The sequence below is a fragment of the Daucus carota genome, chromosome 2, assembly GCF_001625215.2.
Source record: "Daucus carota subsp. sativus chromosome 2, DH1 v3.0, whole genome shotgun sequence".
Lineage (NCBI taxonomy): Eukaryota > Viridiplantae > Streptophyta > Magnoliopsida > Apiales > Apiaceae > Daucus > Daucus carota.
Window position 1 is genome coordinate 39547929 of NC_030382.2, and position 21579 is coordinate 39569507.

At 35.4% G+C, this 21579-nt stretch overlaps 1 protein-coding gene across 2 annotated transcripts; it reads left to right on the plus strand.

The window, feature by feature from the left end:
* The first annotated feature begins 304 nt into the window (after positions 1-304).
* LOC108208816 (protein TIC236, chloroplastic) lies at positions 305-20454 on the plus strand. Of its 2 annotated transcripts, none has more exons than XR_010288902.1 (23): positions 305-2815; positions 3936-4134; positions 4290-4349; positions 5215-5319; positions 6723-6863; positions 7031-7093; positions 7244-7474; positions 7567-7650; positions 8753-8910; positions 9006-9531; positions 10509-10676; positions 10766-10825; positions 11798-11920; positions 12696-12971; positions 14501-14566; positions 14720-14851; positions 15841-16665; positions 16831-17058; positions 17553-17806; positions 18377-18615; positions 18713-18904; positions 19064-19336; positions 20121-20454. XR_010288902.1 is itself a non-coding variant. In XM_064087479.1 (23 exons), the coding sequence occupies exons 1-23, from the start codon at positions 753-755 to the stop codon at positions 20265-20267; spliced, it is 6666 nt and encodes a 2221-aa protein (XP_063943549.1). In that variant the 5' UTR covers positions 309-752; the 3' UTR covers positions 20268-20454. The 2 variants fall into 2 exon arrangements, 1 of the variants encoding a protein (XP_063943549.1); XM_064087479.1 differs by having other exon boundaries at positions 309-2815; positions 16778-17058.
* The last annotated feature ends 1125 nt before the right edge of the window (positions 20455-21579 follow it).

A 21579-nucleotide genomic window follows, 5' to 3' on the forward strand; every position in this document is an offset into this window, starting at 1 on the left:
TCTCATTTTCAAAAAAAAAAAAAAAAAAAAGTTCTAAGCGTACGAATATTTTAGTGACAAATTAATTTGATCAAAAAATATTTTGTCAGGAATATTAATTAATAATATCTTTATCTCATATTTAATTATTATGATTTTGAATATATAATAAAAATAGTAATTAATTATATCTTTATTTTATATCAAATCAATAAAGTAATAATTAATCGATCAAATACGTGATTTTAGAATACGGCATGTACAGTATAAACTGTATAAGCATAGCGTATACGTATCATTGAAACAGATAACGTACGTAACACCTAAAGTGTACTCGGGTCGGGTCGAAATCAAGAACAACACTTCCACTGGATTGTAAATTCCAAACTCCATCCCATAATAAGCTCACAACCTTAAATTCAAAAATCTAACTATCCTCAATTTCGGACCAGGACAATATTGGTCGGAGAAACAACATTAACGGCCACATTGGAACATATACATACGGCCTGAATTCTATTATACAAGGTATATACAGTGCAGTGGGACAAAACAGAGAGGCTCTTGTTCAGGTTTGTTTGTACAAGTATGTTGATATGATTCATGGGTTTACTTAATCTTGATATTATATTGGTGGGTTTTGTTTCTTGTTAGATTCTTGAGTGTTCTTGTGAGTATTTATGAATTATATGGGGACTAAGAAAGACTAAGACAAGTTTCTTAGCCCCCTATGGATGGTTTTTCAAGGGGGTAAGAATTAGAAGTTGGAAATAATGAGTATCTCGTTGCGTAATTCGATTCTTGGGGTTCCGGTTCAATGTTATGGAAATGGGAGAAACGGTGGTGGGAATTTAGTTGGGGTTGGAGTAGGGAGAAGGGGTTCTCGTAAATGTGTTATTCGTGCTAAGAGTAATGATTGGGTTTCGAATGGGGTTAAGTTTACGCATTTTTGTGGGAGGAATGTGGAGTTGTTGTGGAAGAATATTGGGTTGAGAAGTGGGATGATGGTGAATTGTGTGAAAGATCCTTTTGTGAAAAGTAAGACTTTGGTAAGGACGAGGTTGGCTCCGGTGTGGGAAGAGGGTTTGTTGATAGTCAGGTGTTCTGTCTTCTGCGCGGTCATCTCTGGGGTGTGTTTGTTGTTATGGTATGGGCAGGTGAAGGCTAAGAGTTTTGTGGAAACCAAGCTGTTGCCTTCTGTTTGTGAAGCACTGAGTGAACATATTCAGCGGGACCTTAATTTTGGGAAAGTTCGAAGAATTTCACCTTTGAGCATTACGTTAGAGTCATGCTCTTTTGGGCCTCATGTGGAGGAATTTTCTTGTGGTGAGGTTCCTACCATAAAGCTACGTGTTCTTCCTTTTGCAAGTTTACGAAGGGGGAAGATTGTTGTTGATGCAGTTTTGCATAATCCCAATTTGTTAGTCGTGCAAAAGAAGAACTATACTTGGTTGGGTATTCCTTTCACTGATGGACTTGTACCGAGGCACTTGTCAACTGAAGAAGGCATTGATCATCGTACAAAGACCAGGAGGATTGCTAGAGAGGATGCATTTGCTCGCATGGTCCAAGAGAGAGATAATGCAGCTATAGAGGCTGCAAAGATGGGGTATATATTTTCTGATGGAGGTGCAAGTTCGTCTGAGTTCGGTACCACAAAAGCATTTGCTAGCAATCCAACAGGATTAACAACTTCTGAACCTATTTTTTGCATGGATGAGAAATTGCACTGGCGAGATCATCACTGCATGGATGCAGGTGTGGAGTATGATATGAAGCATGCCGACCTAGAAAAATCGTTTGGAGTAAATACTCCTGGATCAGGAATTAAATTTTGGCCTAAATTAATACCTGGCCCTATTAAGCGTAAGTTCAAGAGAAGGACTAATGGGCGAGATATCTCTGCAGCTGGTATTTCAGCGAAAACGCGAATTCTCGAGCGTAGTGCGTCAGCAGCACGTGCATACTTTTTGGAAATATCACAAGGCGGAGACCCTAATCACATGTCTAGAGGTAATCATGTTATGAATCTTGAAGAGGTTCTTTTGAATTCCAAGGATGATAATAGTGGTGCCAGTACTTTTATTTTGAATAACTCGGATGATATGGCTGCTCTGGACCAGTCTACAAGACTAAATACTGGAGGAAACAGAAATAACGAGAATAAAATAATTGAAGTTGACGAAATTTATTTGACTGGTAAGGAAACCTTAAACCAGGATAGCAATATGGGGAATGTAATTGCAAGTACAGAAAATTTGGGAAACCATATTCTTTCTGAAGTTATTAATCCATCTGTTTCAACTCAAGAAAGAGCAATTGGAGGTAAAAGCTCCTTATCTGTGGGAGATGCTGCAAGTGTGATGAAAACAAAATCTTGTGATATAAATAAAGATATTCAGGGAGATTCTTTAGTAAATGAGCACATGGATAGCAAAGATAAGTTAAGTGTACAGAGTGGTCAGGTGCTGGAGTATGAAGAAAGCAACTCGGAAGATCAAGGAGTCCCTACATCCCAGATATCAAAATCCCTGAACCCCGATCCTTTACCTGCAGTACAACATTCAGATTACGTTCGGCCTTGGAGCGTGGAATCAGGTTTAAATACTTTCAGCAGTGGAATTGGAGAAGCGTGGTCCTTAGTAATTACTCGTCCCTTCCAACGTCTTAAATCAGAGTTCAGCCCGAAAGTTAAGGATATCGTTGCAGAACTTGTTGAAAAGGTTGACGAAGGGGAAACCTTAAGTATCGAAAAAATGCTTCCAATAACTTTGGATTCTGTTCATTTTAAAGATGGTGTGTTAATGCTACTTGCTTATGGTGACAACGAGCCCAGGTGAGCCACATTTTTTTTCTGAAGAAATTTATCTGTTTCCTGTATTGCATTGTATGTCACTGGTCAATATACCATAAGATAGGCTCATAGCATTTACCCTCTATTGTTGGATATGTACGGAGGCATGTTAGTCTTGCATCTACCTGCTAACTTTGGAATTTGAATTTGAGACTATAGTAAATTAGAATGTTGGCAACCTATGTTGACGTTTACTTGCTTTTTGACTGGACTTGCACTTGCTTCTATACTACACACACACACACGAGCTCCATTATTAATTTAAAGTAGTTTAGCTATATATTGCTTGTTTACTTCTATTTCATTTCTTATGAGTTATGATACTATCAAAATATTCAGTACAGGATCTTGTGGAGTCATCTTTTTTTCCTTATACATTGTATTATTTCTTAGTGCACTGTATTATTAGTCTCAAAATTCTCATAGGCCAACGAACAATCACAGAGCCAGGATACGTCTCTAGACTGTAGTGCAGTGACTGCAGTCAACTCACCAGTTAAAAACAGATAACACATGCACTAGATGTATATTTGAAGCACATACAACTTCAACACTTTTTTAATGACAAAATTTGGTTTCTTATACTTATTTGCAGTACTTCCATTTATGTAATTTTAATATTACAACATATATGTGATCCAGGGTTTTTCAGCCACTAATAATGAATTTACCCACAATGTTTTTGGTTATAAAGACGCAAATTACGGAGAATTAGGAGTGGCCAAATGCTGGCAAAGCCTAGTGCTAGATGAGGTCTAAAGTTTGATTTTCGTGCCTTCTTAACACCCTTTCTGTGCACTTAAAACCTAGTACATCTCGTAGGTTCAGAACTAAATGCACATTGGTCTGATGATTTACATTGTGGATGCCTAAATGACAGTGGTTTTTAGTGCATCGCTCAATTATATCATTGCAAACAATTACTTTGGTTTTAGAGGTAGATGCGAAGACAATTAATTGTTTATTATTCCTTGTCCGCCATCTAAAATCTAGTAGACAGCTACAAGGATAAGCTGGAGTAGTCTTTTTTATAATACAAAACTTAGATTAGTATTCCTTGTATAAGTAATCATATTAGTTAGTATTCTTACTTTCTTTGTAGGGAGATGGAGAATGCAAGTGGACACATAAAATTTCAGAATGACTATGATCGTGTGCATGTACAGCTGAGTGGCAGTTGCAAGATGTGGAGATCAGATGCGACATCTGAAGACGGTGGCTGGTTGTCTACAGATGTTTTTGTCGATGTCAATGAGCAGAAATGGCATGCAAATTTGAAAGTTTTGAACCTCTTCGTTCCTGTAAGGCCGATGTGAATTAAAATCTTGTGTTATATTGGACGAAACTTGTATACTGTTGACGGCATATTTTTTTCCTTTCCATCCTACTTTTTCGCAAGTCTGCAAGGGACCTGCTTTGCGCAACATGTTCTAAAATTTTAATATTTTCTGTGCAGCTGTTTGAGAGGATACTAGAAATCCCAATTACCTGGTCTAAAGGAAGAGCTAGCGGTGAGGTGCTTCTCTAATTTCACTTTGTTATTGTAAAGATTCTCATATTAGCTCAAAACTTTTAATCCTCTGTTTTGCAAAGTTTTTACCACTAACAAGACGAAAAATTTCAGACTGCTCTTTCCCTGTATAATCTGTGGTTGTGTACTTCCACTCCTCTCAGGTGTCACCAAAAGTGTTCTTATTGATTTGACAGGCAATTATAAATTACCCTTATATTAAATAATGCTGCGCTAATTAGATTAAACATAGGTACTTCTGAGTATTTATGTAATTATGCTAATAGTACCAGCCCTTAAAGAGGCATTCTATAGGGTTAGGCTTTTCTATGCACTCGTACATTGCTTATTAATATGATCATCAACATATATTATGAGTGCTTTCTTGAAGCAAAAAAGGCTTTTATTGTGAAGAGATTAACCTATGTTAGATCATGATACCATGATTGGTCTCCTTTTGACATTTGTTTGATGTCACTTGCTATTTAAATTCTGTCATCCATGTTAAATCTACAAAATAATAAAAAGTTGTTTAGATCAATAGCTCAGATTAAATTAATTACTAATGATGATAAGATGTTGGTTATACAGGGTTCTTTCTTCGTAGTTTTTGCTGTAAAATACTGTTGTTACTTACATTCTTCTGAAAAGATCAATTAGAGTATACAGTGTAATAATTGAACACGGAGGATTTATTTATCTTCAGTTACTAAGATTATTTAACTTTTCTGCACTCAGAGGTACGAGTTCACTTTCTCTGCAGAACTCTTAGTTCATTGGAATTTGACAAAATTTGCTCGGCTGTTATTCCCAGCATTCCTATGAATAGTTTTCTATATCCTTTTAACTGCTACATATTTTCTCTTAACAGGTCCATATTTGCATGTCAAGTGGAGAAGTCTTTCCTAATCTTCACGGGCAGCTTGATGTGACAGGCTTGGCCTTTCAAATCTTTGATGCTCCGTCAGAATTTCTTGTATGCCCTAGTTTCACTGATGTTGCTTTCTCTTCATCATGCTTTAGCTTTTCTATATTTATGGTGTCAAGAATAGTAATGTGTTAATGATTTATATCATTATTACGTAGGGTAATGATAGCACAGTTTTTATTTATAACTTATAAGCTGCATAGGGATTTATCCAAAAACTGGTCTGTTGTCGTACTACCAACGATCAAGGGTTCAAATCTTTCCACATTATACTAGATTATAATATATCCTATATAATGAGGATAAGAGAGATCTTATCCACACTTGACCCTACACAGTACTACCGACGCTAATAGTTTGATTTTTGGTAACTAAAAAAAGAAAAAAAGATAAAGTTTATTTCCTTCGTGTATTTACATATGCAAATTTAAAGTGAACATCAAATAACAATTTGAACTGCATGACTTACTGTTCATCAATTTGAAAATTCTCTATTCTTTCATTTACTCAATACTGTTAGTGTTTTATGACTTCTAAGGGAGAGATAAAGAATCGATGTGGAAGAAGTTGAGTTTATATAATGTATATATCTGTGTGTTTTTCTTCACTTTAAAAAGTATAGCACATAAAATTAAAAAGAATATATTTGCTCATGCATTGCACTGGTCGAAAGCTAGAATATTTGATTTTTTATATTAATGTATTCAAATAATATCTAATCCTGCATCTCACATACTATATAAGTGAAGGGAGTACAATTTGTTACTTTGATGCTTGTTAGGTGAAAAAATGAATGCAATTCTATGACAGAAGGTTGCAAGTTTATTCAATTTGTTTTATCTGATGCATTCTTTACATGTCTAGGTAGTGAGTCATGTTAGTAGTTCTATGTTTGCTAGGTTTTGAATTAGTTTAATATATGTAGCTGTAATGCTCGTGGGTTCTTTGCATGTATCTATGTGCTCCTACTGTTCATGGAAATTATTATTATGCAGAATAGTGTTCTGATGGTGCTCAAAGCAGATCACCCTGAAATATGCACCTAGCTTGTTAGTATCACTAGTTTCTCTAAGAATTATTCTAAAAGCTCAATTCTACATTAATATTTTCATGCGGCAAACAATTAACTTTCAAGCAGAGGCAGCACCGGCAGCTAATTTGACACTCTAATGTTAAATCCGAGGAATTTTTAGGAGTGTTCTTAAAGAATAGATAATCAGGAGTTTGTTGATATTTAATATGGCAGTTAAGACATCACTAATTGCTATTCAGAAGTTTTTATATTATGTTAATCAACTCATTTTTCGTTCACGTGCCCCACAGAGAAGCATTCCGTTAACATCATGAAGGAGCATCTCTAAGATTTATATAACTATATATTTATATGTGCATATCTGTACAACTGTGTAATCTTAGTCGTTAAGTGAACATTGGACATGTTCCTTTTGCAGGATATTACAGCAAGCTTGTGCTTCCGTGCTCAAAGAATATTTCTACAAAATGCTAGTGGTTGGTTTGGTAGTGTACCTTTGGAAGCTTCTGGAGACTTTGGCATTGAGCCTGAGGAAGGAGAATTTCACCTTATGTTTCAGGTGAATGTGCTTATGCTATGAGCTATGTGGCTTTTAAAGGGCAATTTGAAGCTTTAAACTAATGGATTCCAGTTTGTTGGATGTGGTCTGGGTCGAATGTTTGACATACACTTTATGATTTTGGTAGTCAGGTCCCTCCTTTTGCTAATTTTTTTTCTTCTATTCAGGTCCCTTCTGTTGAAGTTAATGCCCTGATGAAGACTTTTAAAATGAAGCCTTTCTTGTTCCCAGTATGTGCATCAGTTCTTTCTTTAGTTGAATTTGTTGAGATTAACAATCTACCAGAAACCTATAATTCAATCTTATTCATTTTGTTTTGTGAGTTTATGTACATGTTTTTAAACCATTTTTTCTCACTTTTGTTTCTTCATTCGGTGTAGTTGGCTGGTTCTGTAACAGCTGTATTCAATTGCCAAGGTCCCTTGGATGCTCCGACATTTGTAGGAAGTGGATTAGTTTCGAGGAAGATAACAAGTGCAGTTTCTGATATTCCTGCATCAGCTGCCTATGAGACAATGATGAAGAATAAAGAGGCTGGTGCAGTGGCAGCAGTTGATCGAGTTCCATTTTCCTATATATCTGCAAATTTCACTTTCAACACTGATAACTGTGTAAGTTGTATTCCCTAATTTTGAAAAGCCTGGGTGAAGTGCAAGTTAAAATTCTTAGTTTAAATTCAGCAAAGTGTCCATGAATGTGATAGGTTGCTGATTTGTATGGAATTAGAGCTAGCCTCGTTGACGGTGGTGAAATTCGTGGAGCAGGAAATGCATGGATCTGTCCTGAGGTATATAAAAAATTGTATTTTGGTGTTGAAGATATATTAAACTACATAAGAGTGCCTGCAGCAACCCAAGGGCTGTCCAGCATGGCAAGGAAAAAAACTAACCTTTAACAATGGACCAAAATTCGTGGCCAACTACATTACTTTAAAAAGGACTTATATATATCATCACCTTAAGAAGTACTGCTGCCTAATTTCCACTTGCATTAACATAATTATGTTGCTTTATTATAGTTAAGTGTGTCCCAATTTTTTGGAAAGCAACTAATGGGCGCACATGCATGAATTTTGTTTCAATAGATTCACTTTTTTTTTTTTTTTTTAAATTTAGATTATCTGCATGTGTTTGCAGTTTCTACTAAAACATGCACATATTACTTGTGTGCTCCCTCAAAACCTATGTCACCCGGACTCTCCATTTTTGTGCCTATACCCGTGTCCACCGGACATGACATGGGTGTGGGTATGGGATCTGTGTCGGATCCTTCTTATTACAACCGGACACCTCACCTTGTAACATCCCAGGTCAAAATGAAAACTTAGGTCTTGTTTCAACTTGTTTATAGAGATCAAGATCAATGAATGACTTGTTTCTACGTTGTTCTATTGATTTTATGCTTCAATTTTCAGCGTATGTGATTTATGTGATTTATGTGCAGTAGACACTATTTTTATGAATGTACCATAAATGAGGCTATATAAAGTTTGACTTGTGTGGAGCTTAAGCGCCAAGTCCCCGTACCCGAGTCTAATTCCGGATCCACGTCCACGAATCCTAATTATCCTAAAACTACGAATCTGACTCTTGGATCTGTACCCGTGTCCGATACCCATACCCGTGTCCGGGTAACTTAGCTCAAAACTACTTTTTCTTTTTGACTTGCAACTTTGTACTTTACAACTCAAATTCATACTATTGGTACTATATTAACAATAGTACCAATAGTATCCAGCAATCTTTTGTTTTAAAATTAACCTGCGGTTCAAATATTTTGGTGTATGTCGGAAGTCTTACCAAGTAATCAAATTTTAAAATTTAATTGTTAATGCTATTCACAAAATGTTAATGTTAATAGTTCTCATGTTGGGCTCTTTCTTATTGCAGGGTGAAGAAGATGATACAGCAATGGATGTGAACTTTTCGGGGAACCTATCTTTCGATAAGATCATGCATCGATATCTACCCGCTTCGCTTCAGCTGATGCCACTTAAATTAGGGGACCTAAATGGGGACACGAAGCTTTCTGGATCGTTGCTGAGGCCGTAAGTCCCAATCCTTACTCCTGATGATTGGATTTGTGTTTATGTCTGCTCCTCTATTTAGTTTCATATATTATCGACTTATAAACTAATTGCAGAAGGTTTGACATTAAGTGGACAGCACCTAAAGCTGAAGGATCATTCAGTGATGCTCGAGGAGATATCATTATTTCACATGATCACATTATTGTTAGTTCTTCATCTGTGGCTTTCGAACTTTACACAAAGATCCTTACAGACTATCTTGATGAGTACGTCCCAGATAAGATAGAGCCAGACATGAGAAATGGCATGCCCTTAATAGTGGAAGGAGTGGAATTGGATTTACGGATGCGTGGTTTCGAGTTTTTCAGCTTGGTTTCTTCACATGCTTTTGATTCTTTACGGCCAGTACATCTGAAAGCTACAGGAAGAATCAAGTTTCAAGGAAAAGTTGTCAAACCATTAAGCATCAGTAATGAGCAAGTGTTGACTTCTAAGGAAAATGAAGATTTTTCTACGAAAGTTATACAAGATGCACACAGTCTTGTTGGTGACGTTTCAGTCTCTGGCCTTAAACTGAATCAATTGATGATTGCACCTCAGTTGGGTGGAATCTTGAGCATTTCACATGAGGGTATCAAGGTTCGGCTTATTCTGTTATCCTCATCTTAATATTATTCTTTGTAGTTTTTTTGTGATTTAGTCTAGGCAGAGAGTAACATCATGCGGTATACAGCTTATGAATATTATGTTTACTCCTCTAAAGCCACCAATATTATGTTGTTTTGGCCCTTGTTAACACTATTCAATCATTATAACTTTCTAGAGCATGAAAAGAATATGAGGCCATATGCTTTTACATGTGATCTGATTGTGCGTGCTACTACCTTTTCAGTAGAGATGTTCAAAGATAGTGGTTAGCGTAGGACCACCCTGTCAGGTTTAAGTGTGACACTTGTCGAGATCAGTTATCATCGGAGTTAAAGCATACAAACCATGGTAGTCATGACTAATGCCTTCTAGTGGGATGTTGACTTGGGGAACAGCCAGGTATTATGTTGGTCATATAAAAGCCTGGCCTGCACCAGTCCTATATAAGCCTGCACTATATTTCCTCTCCCACCTGTAGCTGCATTCAATCTTGTCATTCATTTTGTTGATGTTGTATTGATTTTAGCTTCGTTCTTTATCACTTCAACTAGCTACTTCTTCCAATAGTGTGAGAATTACTTGAATTAGGGAGTAGGGATAACACCCATTTTGGAGACTGTTAATATGTTACTGTTGTAGTATGACAGGGAATATCACATCAGTTACAATTCTAGCTTGTCATTTCTCAGATGCAAGTAGCAGTGCTGTTGACAATTATAAATAATATGAAGCGTTATAGTGACACAATATTGGGATCTACCTCAAAGAAAATACATCTTAGAGTGAACAAGTTCAGAATATAAGATCTGTATCTGAAAAAACACTGGGACTATTTACATCTTAAGTTTGTGTGGCTGCACTTCTAACGGAGGTTTAATGTTAGATCGTGTAGTGAGTTTACATTTTGTTTCAATAATATATGTCTATTTTAGAGCAACAATTGATAATTATAAAATCTGTTGATGCAGTTGGATGCTATAGGCAGACCAGATGAAAGTCTTTTAGTTGAGGTCGTAAGACCATCACAACCTATTGCTGAGGAAAGCATTATTGGCAACATGTTGTCCTTTTCTCTTCAGAAGGGGCATCTAAGAGCTAACGTTTGCTACAGACCACTGCATTCTGCTAGCTTGGAGGTGCTTGCATTGTCATCCCAACCTAAAGGAATATTTTCTTTTTTTCTTATCTTGATTACAATCTTCATCACTTTTTGCAACTCAAATAGGTACGCAATTTGCCACTTGATGAATTGGAGCTGGCTTCACTCCGGGGTACGATACAGAGGGTGAGATGTCTTACTTAAAACAATTCTACTACGAAGAGATATATGCAAGCATGTGTTAGGAGATCATCTTAGTCTTTATCTACGGTGGTTTTTCATAAAACTTCCATGAAGCTGAATAAGATAAGGTAGAATTCAACAAGTAATTTTGTTTAATTATCTATTATGACTTGAATGGTATGAATTTCAAATTTAATTATATAATATTTTGAGTTATAATTGAATTTTATTATACTAGCAAATATATTGCTAAATATAATATTGCTAAAGTGTATTTGGTAAATAGCAAATATAATTTAACAATTTCGAATCATATTTTATATTAAACAATATATTATTTGCAGAAGTATTTGTGTGTTTAGAATTATCTTTATCTAAATTCAATAGTTGTTTATGTAAAATTAGTTGTGTGTTTGTAGTTGTTAAGAACAATCTCACTAATCAATTAACTAAATTTATAACCGGAGGGTTATGAAATTGTCTTAGAGTTGGAGTCTGTGATTGTAGTTGTGAAGGACAATCCAACCAATTACTTTAATTAATTAGCTATCCTTCTGTGTAAGAAATTGTCTTGGAGTTAGAGTGTGTGTTTGTAGTTGTTAAGGACAATCTCATTAATTAATTAATTAATTAATTTTATAACTGGAGGGGTAAGCAATTCTCTTAGAGTTGGAGTGTGTTGTAGTTGTTAAGGACAATCCAACCAATTAATTAACTAAAATTAAATAGTGTTTTATTAATTATGGACATTGTGATAACCAAAGTGCTATACGACCAATTATACTCCATTCCAGTTATAATAGTATAGTATAGATATATTGAGTTACTCTCTCTATCCAATCATTTCTTTACACTTTCCTATTAGAATGTTTAAGACAAAACTATCCTATTAGAATGTGTGACCATCCGACTGATTTTGTTATAACTGATCTTGCATTACGTAGACTTGCTAAACCTCTTTCCAATCTGCTTCAGGCGGAACTTCAACTTAACTTCCAGAAAAGAAGGGGTCATGGTGTTCTATCTGTACTTAAACCAAAATTCAGTGGCGTATTAGGGGAAGCTCTAGATGTGGCCGCTAGATGGAGTGGGGATGTGGTAAGTATCCTCTGATATTATTAAACTATCAGCTGTATCTGCCCCAGAAATTGGGGGATGGTATAGACAATTGAGGAAATGTGTTATCGAAGATCCTGTTTTTGGGGTGGTTTGTTTCCTACTGTTATATCCTTGTGTTTTGATGAAAGATGTGGCTGTTTTTTTTTTGTTAGTTGTAAACTATTTTAAACTTCAAAATATGGTGAAGCAATAGATAGGTTAACTATGTAAAGTTTAGGGGAAATAAGAGGCGTGAGGCACCTTTTCTATCCCCCAACGGAATTCTCCCTTGTAGAACTCTGGGTCACTAAGTTTGTGTATCTTTTGGAATGCTTAATATGTATTATATAAACCTCTCTCTTAGAAACAATATATATATATATATATATATATATATGTATATATAATATCCATTTGTGTCTTCAGACTGCCATTTAGACCCATTTATTTCTATTTCACTTTGCAGTTTGCAGACTATATGGCCTTTACTGTGAAAATTGGCCACATATAAGTCATGATTCTTTAGTTGTACCCTGATGCATGACCATCGCGTTGTTTATAACAGTAGCACACACTTTGTTGTCTTTTGTTTGCAGGATCTACTCTCTATACTTGCTTCTTGTCTTCAGTTCCCAACTTATATTTTAATATTGATGGAAGGAACAGTAGTATAATTTCATTCTAATGCATGCTTTAATTTTCTTATAAATTTATTATAAAGGTGCAACCACTTGAATATATGGCATTTTCATTTCTGGTTGACCATCTTTTGTAGATTACTGTCGAAAAAGCTGCTTTGGAACAAAGTAATAGCCAATATGAAATCCAAGGTGAATATGTGCTGCCTGGCACACGTGATCGTATCCCTGCTGGAGTGGAGAAAGGAAGCTTGCTCAGAAGAGCAATGGCTGGTAAGTTGGGTAGTGTCATATCTTCTATGGGTAGATGGAGAATGAGGCTAGAAGTTCCTCGAGCTGAGATTGCTGAGATGCTTCCACTTGCCAGACTTCTTTCTAGAAGTACTGATCCTGCTGTTCAGTATAGATCAAAGGTTTGTATGCCACTTTATCTGAGTAAATACCTTATGATAAGTGATTGATTATGTGTTGGTACTAAGTTAAACCATATCATATTCCTCAAATTAAGTTTAATACTTATTAGTGAGCAACTGAGTGTTGCTTTATATCTTCATCTTTGTAATGTATGTTGGTACAGTGGAACTCAAACTTTTAATCTATCCCCATGTTCGCTGGCTTACATGGGAATACAGTCCATTTCTACACATTCGATCGGGCTTTTTAAGTAAGCCTTTTTGAAGAATTTTATACATATAAGTAGGAGCTGTCAAAACATAGACACTTCCTTTTCTCTTGGGCAGACACTCTCGTTTCTTCTCGTGTTGTTTCAGATTATACTTTTCATTGAGTCACGAAGTTATCTTCTCCTTTCATTCTCAAAACTTGGTATCCTCATCTGCATTGTAGCTTCATATCATAGTACACAAAGCTATAAAGATTCATTATTTCGTAAGTCATTCTTCAAGCATTGCCCACAGTAGTTTCCTCTGGGGTTTATTACAAAAGTTTCTTTTCAGCATATTAGAATTGCTGGTGCATTACTACAGTTACTATAAGATTATCTTGTGGTTATGCTCATACATCAAGTTACTTCTGTGATTTAATTTGAATGAATTGGATTTCTTTGATTGTTTGAACTTTTCAAGTACTTTAAAGAACGCAACCAATCAACTTATTACCTAGTCTTAGCTTACAAGTGAAAAGTGTACAAGAGTAGTTAAGTGAATTGATGGGTGAAGCTCAAGTCATTCAGGTGTCCTTATGAGCATCTCATTTCTCCTTGTAATTATTTAGTGTAAGTATGTATTAGAAAAAATTGGTCATTCCATATGATAATGAAATTCGAGATTCTCTCCATCTTATGTCGAATAGTCTCTTCCTCTAGATTCTTCTTTATAGTTTATACCCCCATTTTTTTATGTTTTATCTGCTATACACCCAGTAGTTTTACTTGTGAAATGCAAACTATGTTAGTATGTGAACTTTTCATCCCTGCCATTTAGATACTTGACACACTGTACTAATGCTATGTTCTGTTCTGTTTACAGTAAACTGTTGCTTATTTTTACGTTGGTGAACAAATTTTATAGTTGGGTGGAATGGAAACTATGTAATTTGCTCTATTTTAATATCTAAACCAAGTAGAAAATTACCTTATCTTGTTAATTGATGTATTTTATGCTAATTTTCACCCTTCTCTTTGAAATGGTTACTTACGCACTCTTTGAAAGAGAGATGTGTTAAATTGAATCTGTTGGACCAAATTTTTTATATGAGAATTATTATACTCTTGTAGGCCCTGTTAGGTCATGTCACTAGATCCATACTGATTTGAACTTACACTGGTGTAGTTATGCCTTGTTGCTGTGTGCTCGGATATTTTATAGATATAGAATAAGACCAAGTAAAGCTAAAAAATATAGTTCTACTCTATTATATAAGATGCATGGATTTAGCATTATACAATGTTGAATCTTCATGATACACTGAACTTTATTTGTAGGACCTATTTATGCAAACTCTGCAGTCAGTGGGGGTATATGCTGAAAACCTTCAAAATCTTCTTGAGGTATGATATTATTCCCCGAGAAACATCTTCTATTTTATTCAGTCAATATGTGCTTGAACAGTTGAAAGTACAAGACAATATTATTATTGGCTTTAAAATCTATTTCTTCCTTATTATTTTTATCTATTTCGCGTGTTTATATTTTTTTCTCAGGAGTTCCGGGCCCATTTCACTCTACAAAATGAAGTGATACTTGAGGAGTTGAGCCTTCCAGCTTTAGCTGAACTCAAAGGTCGCTGGCGTGGATGTTTAGACGCAAGCGGTGGGGGCAATGGAGACACAATGGTAGATACCTCTGAAATAGCTCATCCCAGTTGCACAAACATAAACTATAAACTCAATGTCCATCATTAAATCGTTTCAGCATTTGAAGGAGTTGATAAAATTTTGTATTTATCTCTAATTTAATAAATAAAATAAACCTTGACTAGTTATATATTGGTAGATACTCTTTTCTTGTCAAAAGCAATATAATCGGTCCCTGGCCTAGCAAATCTGAATCTAGCTTTTACCAGGAATAGCATCTAATAATATCAATAAAGTCTTCATACGTGTGGTCATAGTATAATACTTTACAAGAATTCATTTGAATCGATAGCATGGGCACATCCATATCTTCAAATGTAGTATTCAGTGCCTTCCCATTTCAATGCCATGAAATATGCGAAATACTAAAGGAAGATGAAGGAATGTGTAGTTTTATATAGTTACTTGGTGATCTACTGCTTGTCACTGTTCAAGAGTTAAATTATTTTATTATATGGCAATTAATTTGGAACAATTAAATTAGCTCTTTTATGTGTTGGTTACTTTATCTCATAGACAATGCATTATATTTTTCTTTTCTAAGGCTGGAAGATGTAAGGATTGGAAACACTATAAAAATGTAACTTCCTAGTTTTTCAGGAAATTTGGAACGAGGGTGAAACTTTGTGCTTTTGTCTGGTGCTTTTTAGGCTTATGTATTGTCATGCATTTGGGGGAACATTGGTCAGTAATCACTGTAGAGATTAAAGATTGCGCAAATCTAAGTGCTCCTTTAGGCCTGCTCGTCACTTGTAGAGTGTGTGCAGACTTGCAACAACTCAATTACATGTATTTTGTAGCATTGATAAAACATTATAGATGAATTAAGCTCCAAAAAAGGTTTGGTCTTTTTCTATTTGAGTTCGAATTTATATATTTGTTGGTTAGCTTGTTCTTGAAGCATTGTCCACTAATAAATTTTTTATTAGGCAATTATCCAACAATTTTCTTATCCATTTATTTATCAGGCAGAGTTTGATTTCCAAGGGGAGGAATGGGAATGGGGAACTTACAAAACACAGCGTGTCCTAGCTGCTGGCTTGTACAGCAACGATGATGGCTTGCGTCTAGAGAAAATGTTTGTTCAGAAGGATAATGCCACAATACATGCAGATGGAACACTGTTAGGGCCAATAACCAATTTGCATTTTGCTGTTCTTAACTTCCCAGTCAGTCTAGTTCCCACCGTGGTGCAGGTTATCGAATCTTCAGCCACTGATGCTGTTCATCCATTGAGACAACTTTTAGCACCAATAAAGGGTATACTGCACATGGAAGGGGATCTTAGAGGTAGTCTTGCTAAACCAGAATGTGATGTGCAAGTGAGGCTCCTGGATGGGGCTATGGGGGGTATTGATCTGGGACGAGCTGAAATTGTTGCTTCCTTGACATCAACTAGTCGTTTTTTGTTTAATGCAAAATTTGAACCCATCATCCAAAATGGTCATGTACATGTTCAAGGAAGCATTCCTGTAACTCTTGTACAAGGTAATGTGTTAGAAGAAGACAAAATAGAAAGAGATAATAATGAAGCAACATGGGTCCCAGGTTGGGCCAAGGAGAAAGGCAAAGGATCTGCAGATGAAGTTGGGGATAAGAAAGCGTCTAGGGATAGAACTGAAGAAGGTTGGGATACTCAGCTAGCAGAAGGTCTTAAAGGCTTAAACTGGAATGTGCTGGATGCTGGAGAAGTTAGGGTTGATGCTGATATTAAAGATGGTGGCATGATGTTGCTGACTGCATTATCTCCATATGCCAATTGGCTAAATGGGAATGCAGAAGTTATGCTTCAGGTTGGTCAAGTTGGTGCTTTTGGTGCTTTGTATTCCTTTGTGGAAGCTTTTTCGAGGATTCAAGTATATAGCATAAGATATAACACCTTTTTTCTTGTCCAAATATATATAGGTTAGAGGTACAGTTGAACAACCAGTGCTTGATGGATCTGCATCATTTCACAGGGCAACTGTATCTTCACCAGTGCTACGGAAACCACTCACAAACTTTGGTGGCCTACTTCGTATGGATTCGAATAGATTGTGCATCAATTCACTGGAGAGTAGGGTGAGCAGAAAAGGAAAGCTGTCACTGAAAGGGAACCTTCCTCTGAGGAATACAGAGGCATCCCTTGGTGATAAAATTGACTTGAAATGTGAAGACCTAGAAGTCCGTGCAAAGAATATTTTAAGGTATGTCTCTTTTATATTGTGTATTACTACATCATAAAAGAATTAGCTTGCATATAGTTTTAGGCGCATGCAACTGCATATTTATAAAAAAAGGCTATATCTTTAAGTACTTCTTGGTTGCACTTAAGTATTTCTTGGATGCACTTAAAACTATGTGCAAGCTTATTTACTATTAAAACAAAGGAAAAATAAGATTTTAGATGAAATTTTATATTTAAAACAGACAAACATAAGCAGTTTATTCTTGATTCAATTTTGAAATTAATTATAATGCTCTTTTCACATCTTAAATATGAAAAACTTTTGCATTTGATATATATCCAGGTTTTGGGCCTACATCATTTGGGTCCATTGCATGCACTAATAGTCTAATGTACAGCCAATTTGTTGAATTCACTCGTGTACAGTGATATAAATTTTGCTGCTCATGTAATTGAGGTTTCTCTTTTTCCTATTATAAGTCCATTGAGCATTGACTTGCCCCTAAATTGTAGTGGTCAGGTTGACACCCAGCTGCAAATAACTGGTTCCATAATGCAACCAAATATATCTGGAAAGATCAAATTGAGCCGTGGAGAAGCTTATTTACCACATGATAAGGGTGGCGGAGCTGCTCAAATTAATCGGGATGTTTCAAATCAATCAAATTTTCCTAGTGGTTACAATCAAGTGGTTGCTTCAAAGTATGTTTCACGCTTTCTAAATTTGAAGCCCGCTGCTTCAAGTGCTCCGTTTAATCAACTATCAGGTAAGCTGATGCATGAGAAGAATTGATCCCATAAAAAACTGATACATATTAAAATTACAAAGAATTTCCATGCAATGAAAAAAGTATATGCTTATCCAATGCTGGGCAGTTCACTACTTAAAATATGCGAACTATGTGATTTGTATAATTCTCGAAGTCGTATTACATGCAAAAACTCTTTTTCATATGCCTTGTTCTATATCATGTGAAGTCTCAAGGAGTCCTAGTGTCTACAGTTGCTTGTTCTGATAACATCTTGTTACAAAAGATTAACCTGGTATGGTTTTCAACTAGTTACCCATGGCAACAGCCAAAAATACGGAATAATATGAAGCTTTAATGATGTAGAACAAAGCTGAGAGCAGTAGATATGGGTTATGAGATGTCCCCACAAAGAATTGCTAAATGCACAAACATATCCTGGATTTTCTTATTAAATAGTTGTCAAGTCATATATTCAAATCTGAGAAAATAATGAAGATTATGAATTGGGAAATCTGAGATATTATCAGTTTGTTACTCTCTGTTACCATATAGCCTTCTTAGAGATCATTTACGTGTCATTTGTAGATAAAGAGGCTGAAGTTGAGAAGGAAATGGGCCATGTAAGTAGTAAGCCCAAAATTGATATCCGCCTCAATGACTTGAAGCTTGTTCTTGGACCAGAGTTGAGGATAGTTTATCCTTTGATCCTGAATTTTGCAGTTAGTGGTGAGCTTGAGTTAAATGGCTTAGCTCATCCCGAATGGATTAAACCTAGAGGCATTCTGACATTTGAGAATGGTGATGTTAATCTCGTTGCAACACAGGTGAAAGCTTATATCTTCATTTGGCTTCTTATGATATCTATTAAGGGCTTTTAGTTTTCTAGAGAAAATAATCTGGAAATGGCTTTTTTTTACCTAGGTGAGGCTGAAGCGGGAGCATCTAAATATTGCAAAGTTTGAGCCTGAAAATGGACTAAATCCAATGCTGGACCTAGCTTTGGTTGGATCAGAGTGGCAATTTAGGATTCAGAGTCGAGCTAGCAAATGGCAGGACAGTTTGGTAGTGACCTCAACACGTTCAGTGGAACAGGACGTCCTTTCCCCTACAGAGGTAACAAATGTTATGCATGTATGCTCGATTTTGGTGTATGCACTGTAACGATATTAGTACCGTCTTGTAAGAATGTTTTCATCTGTAGTATTCTTCTGGTGACAAATCCATCAGTTTGTAATACCTTCACTGTAACATTTAAAATTTTCTTCTGGTCAGGCTGCTAGAGTCTTCGAAAGTCAATTGGCAGAATCTATCTTGGAAGGTGATGGTCAGCTTGCATTTAAGAAGCTCGCTACTGCTACACTTGAAACTTTAATGCCAAGAATAGAAGGGAAAGGTGAATTTGGACAAGCAAGGTGGAGGCTTGTATATGCTCCACAGATTCCTAGTTTGCTTTCTGTTGATCCTACAATTGATCCTCTTAAATCTCTTGCCAACAATATATCATTTGGAACTGAAGTTGAAGTCCAGCTTGGAAAACGCCTTCAGGTTAATTTCAATATCTTTTCTAGTGTTTTCTTATTCCGCAACTTCAATCATGGGTTGCTAGTCTGTTGGAGTACTATCTTTTCTAGTGTTTTCTTATTCCGCAACTTCAATCATGGGTTGCTAGTCTGTTGGAGTACTGCATTTACAAGAGACTTCTTTGCTAGTAAAGTTTTGCACAGCTGTCACTGGGATTTGGTGTATAAATGCTTAAAGTGCAAGCTTTAAAAATATGTTTCAACAGTATATATTAAAAGTATAATTACATTTTATTTCGGTACTGTTATTTAAAAATAACAAGGGTACTCTAGATTTAGTCAAGTGCCAATTCTTAGTACTATATATATATATCTGACATTTGATTTTAATGTCATTGCCTTGGAATGCCCAGCTCTTTCCACTATTGTTATTGAATTTTTACATTTTTTATATATATATTTGTGTGCGATTTACTATGTTTATATATATATGATCTGACCTATCCTCCTCCATCTTGTTTTATCATGTCATGCATGTTTTATCCATCTTTCTGTCCATCCATGCTTCATAGCTTAAAGGTTTGGGATTGATTAGTGAGATTCTGAACAGATATAATAGTTATGGGCAAGTTGAATAACTATCTGAACAAATTATGTTTTGAACATTTTAAGTTTGCTAGACTATTGATGTATGATGATAGTTTTTAATTCAATAGTATTTGATAAATTATTGAATGATTGCATTAAATGATATATGATACGTGTCGATGTTAAGTAGGTTGATAAATCACATACCCTTTTTTTTGCAGGCCTCTATTGTTAGACAAATGAAGGACTCGGAGATGGCAATGCAATGGACTTTAATTTACAAACTTACAAGCCGCCTTCGAGTACTTCTGCAATCTGCTCCATACAAACGTCTACTTTTTGAATATTCTACTACATCTCAAGATTAAGCTTTGAGATTTGTAGCCAGAATTCCATGGTAATGTATTTTCTCGTTGTAGAAAAATGTAGCAGTAGCTAGTCACACTATACTCACCCTACTTCCCTTTTCTAGTCTTTAGGGCACAATTCAATGTAAATGTTGTAAATATATATCATTGTTTGCTCAGAAAATGAACGAGCTTGTTTATAGTCTCATTAGTGAAATCTCCATCAACTTTTAGCAAAGTAGTTCTGACATACTAGTAGGTACAGTACTATATAAAAAAAATAAAATAAAACTCAAATCATGTTTGAGCAGTCATCGATCTTGTTCAAAATCTTATATTAACATCTACTTGGGTGATTGATCTAATTTGTACGCGGAACTTCTTTTGTATGAGTTTCAGCAACTTATGGTTGCAAGGCTTTCTTCAGAATCAGGTTCTATGTACTAGATTAATATACTTTATTACTCTGTAGTAGGATCATTCAGACCTATCAAGTGTCAATGTGTTCTACTGTCTATTGTATATCTAGCAGCATCAAGATTGGCCCTGGTGTTTGTCGAGTCCAAGGAAATTTAAATGTTTTTCTCCTGTGTTTTGTCTTCTCTGGAAAATTTGTACTGCTAAATATATGCTCCAGGTCTAGTCAATTCCCTCTGGCAGGCATTGAGAGTGTCTCTGGTTTGTCAAGGTCTTTTTGGCGTTTGTATTCTCTGGCGGTTCCAGAGTCCAGGACTCCAGGTATATTGGGTGTTTGCGCTGCTTATTACAATTTCAAGCAATAATGTCTCAAATATCGTATCCGGAAAATATTTTGCCGATCAATAATACTTCATTCCGGTTATAATGACATAGACATGTTATAGTTCTTTAGGGTTGACAAATCAAACTTGACAATTAACACGAATTCTACTCACAATATTATGAAAAAAATACATATATAAAATATTATTTAATTTAAATTAATAAATATGTTATTTTAATGTGATATAATTGAATTATAAAAAATACAATAGTATTTATTTAGTTATTAATTTCAGTTTGTCTGGTGCATGTCATGTGCAAATGCTAAAGGTTGAATTCTATGCATTTAGGTTGTTTGCATTAGGTTGTTTTGATTGACGTAGTTTTTTTATATGCAGTGAGGTCCAATATTATTAATAAATATGAGTTAATTAAAATGAGTTAAATAAATATAATTCAACACTAATCATGGCTTAGTATAGACTCATGGTCACACAATATAAAAACCGGAAGTACTTGTCAAGTATTCATTTGGATCCAATAGAATTTCAAACTATATTGTCAAGTATTCATTTGGATCCAATAGAATTTC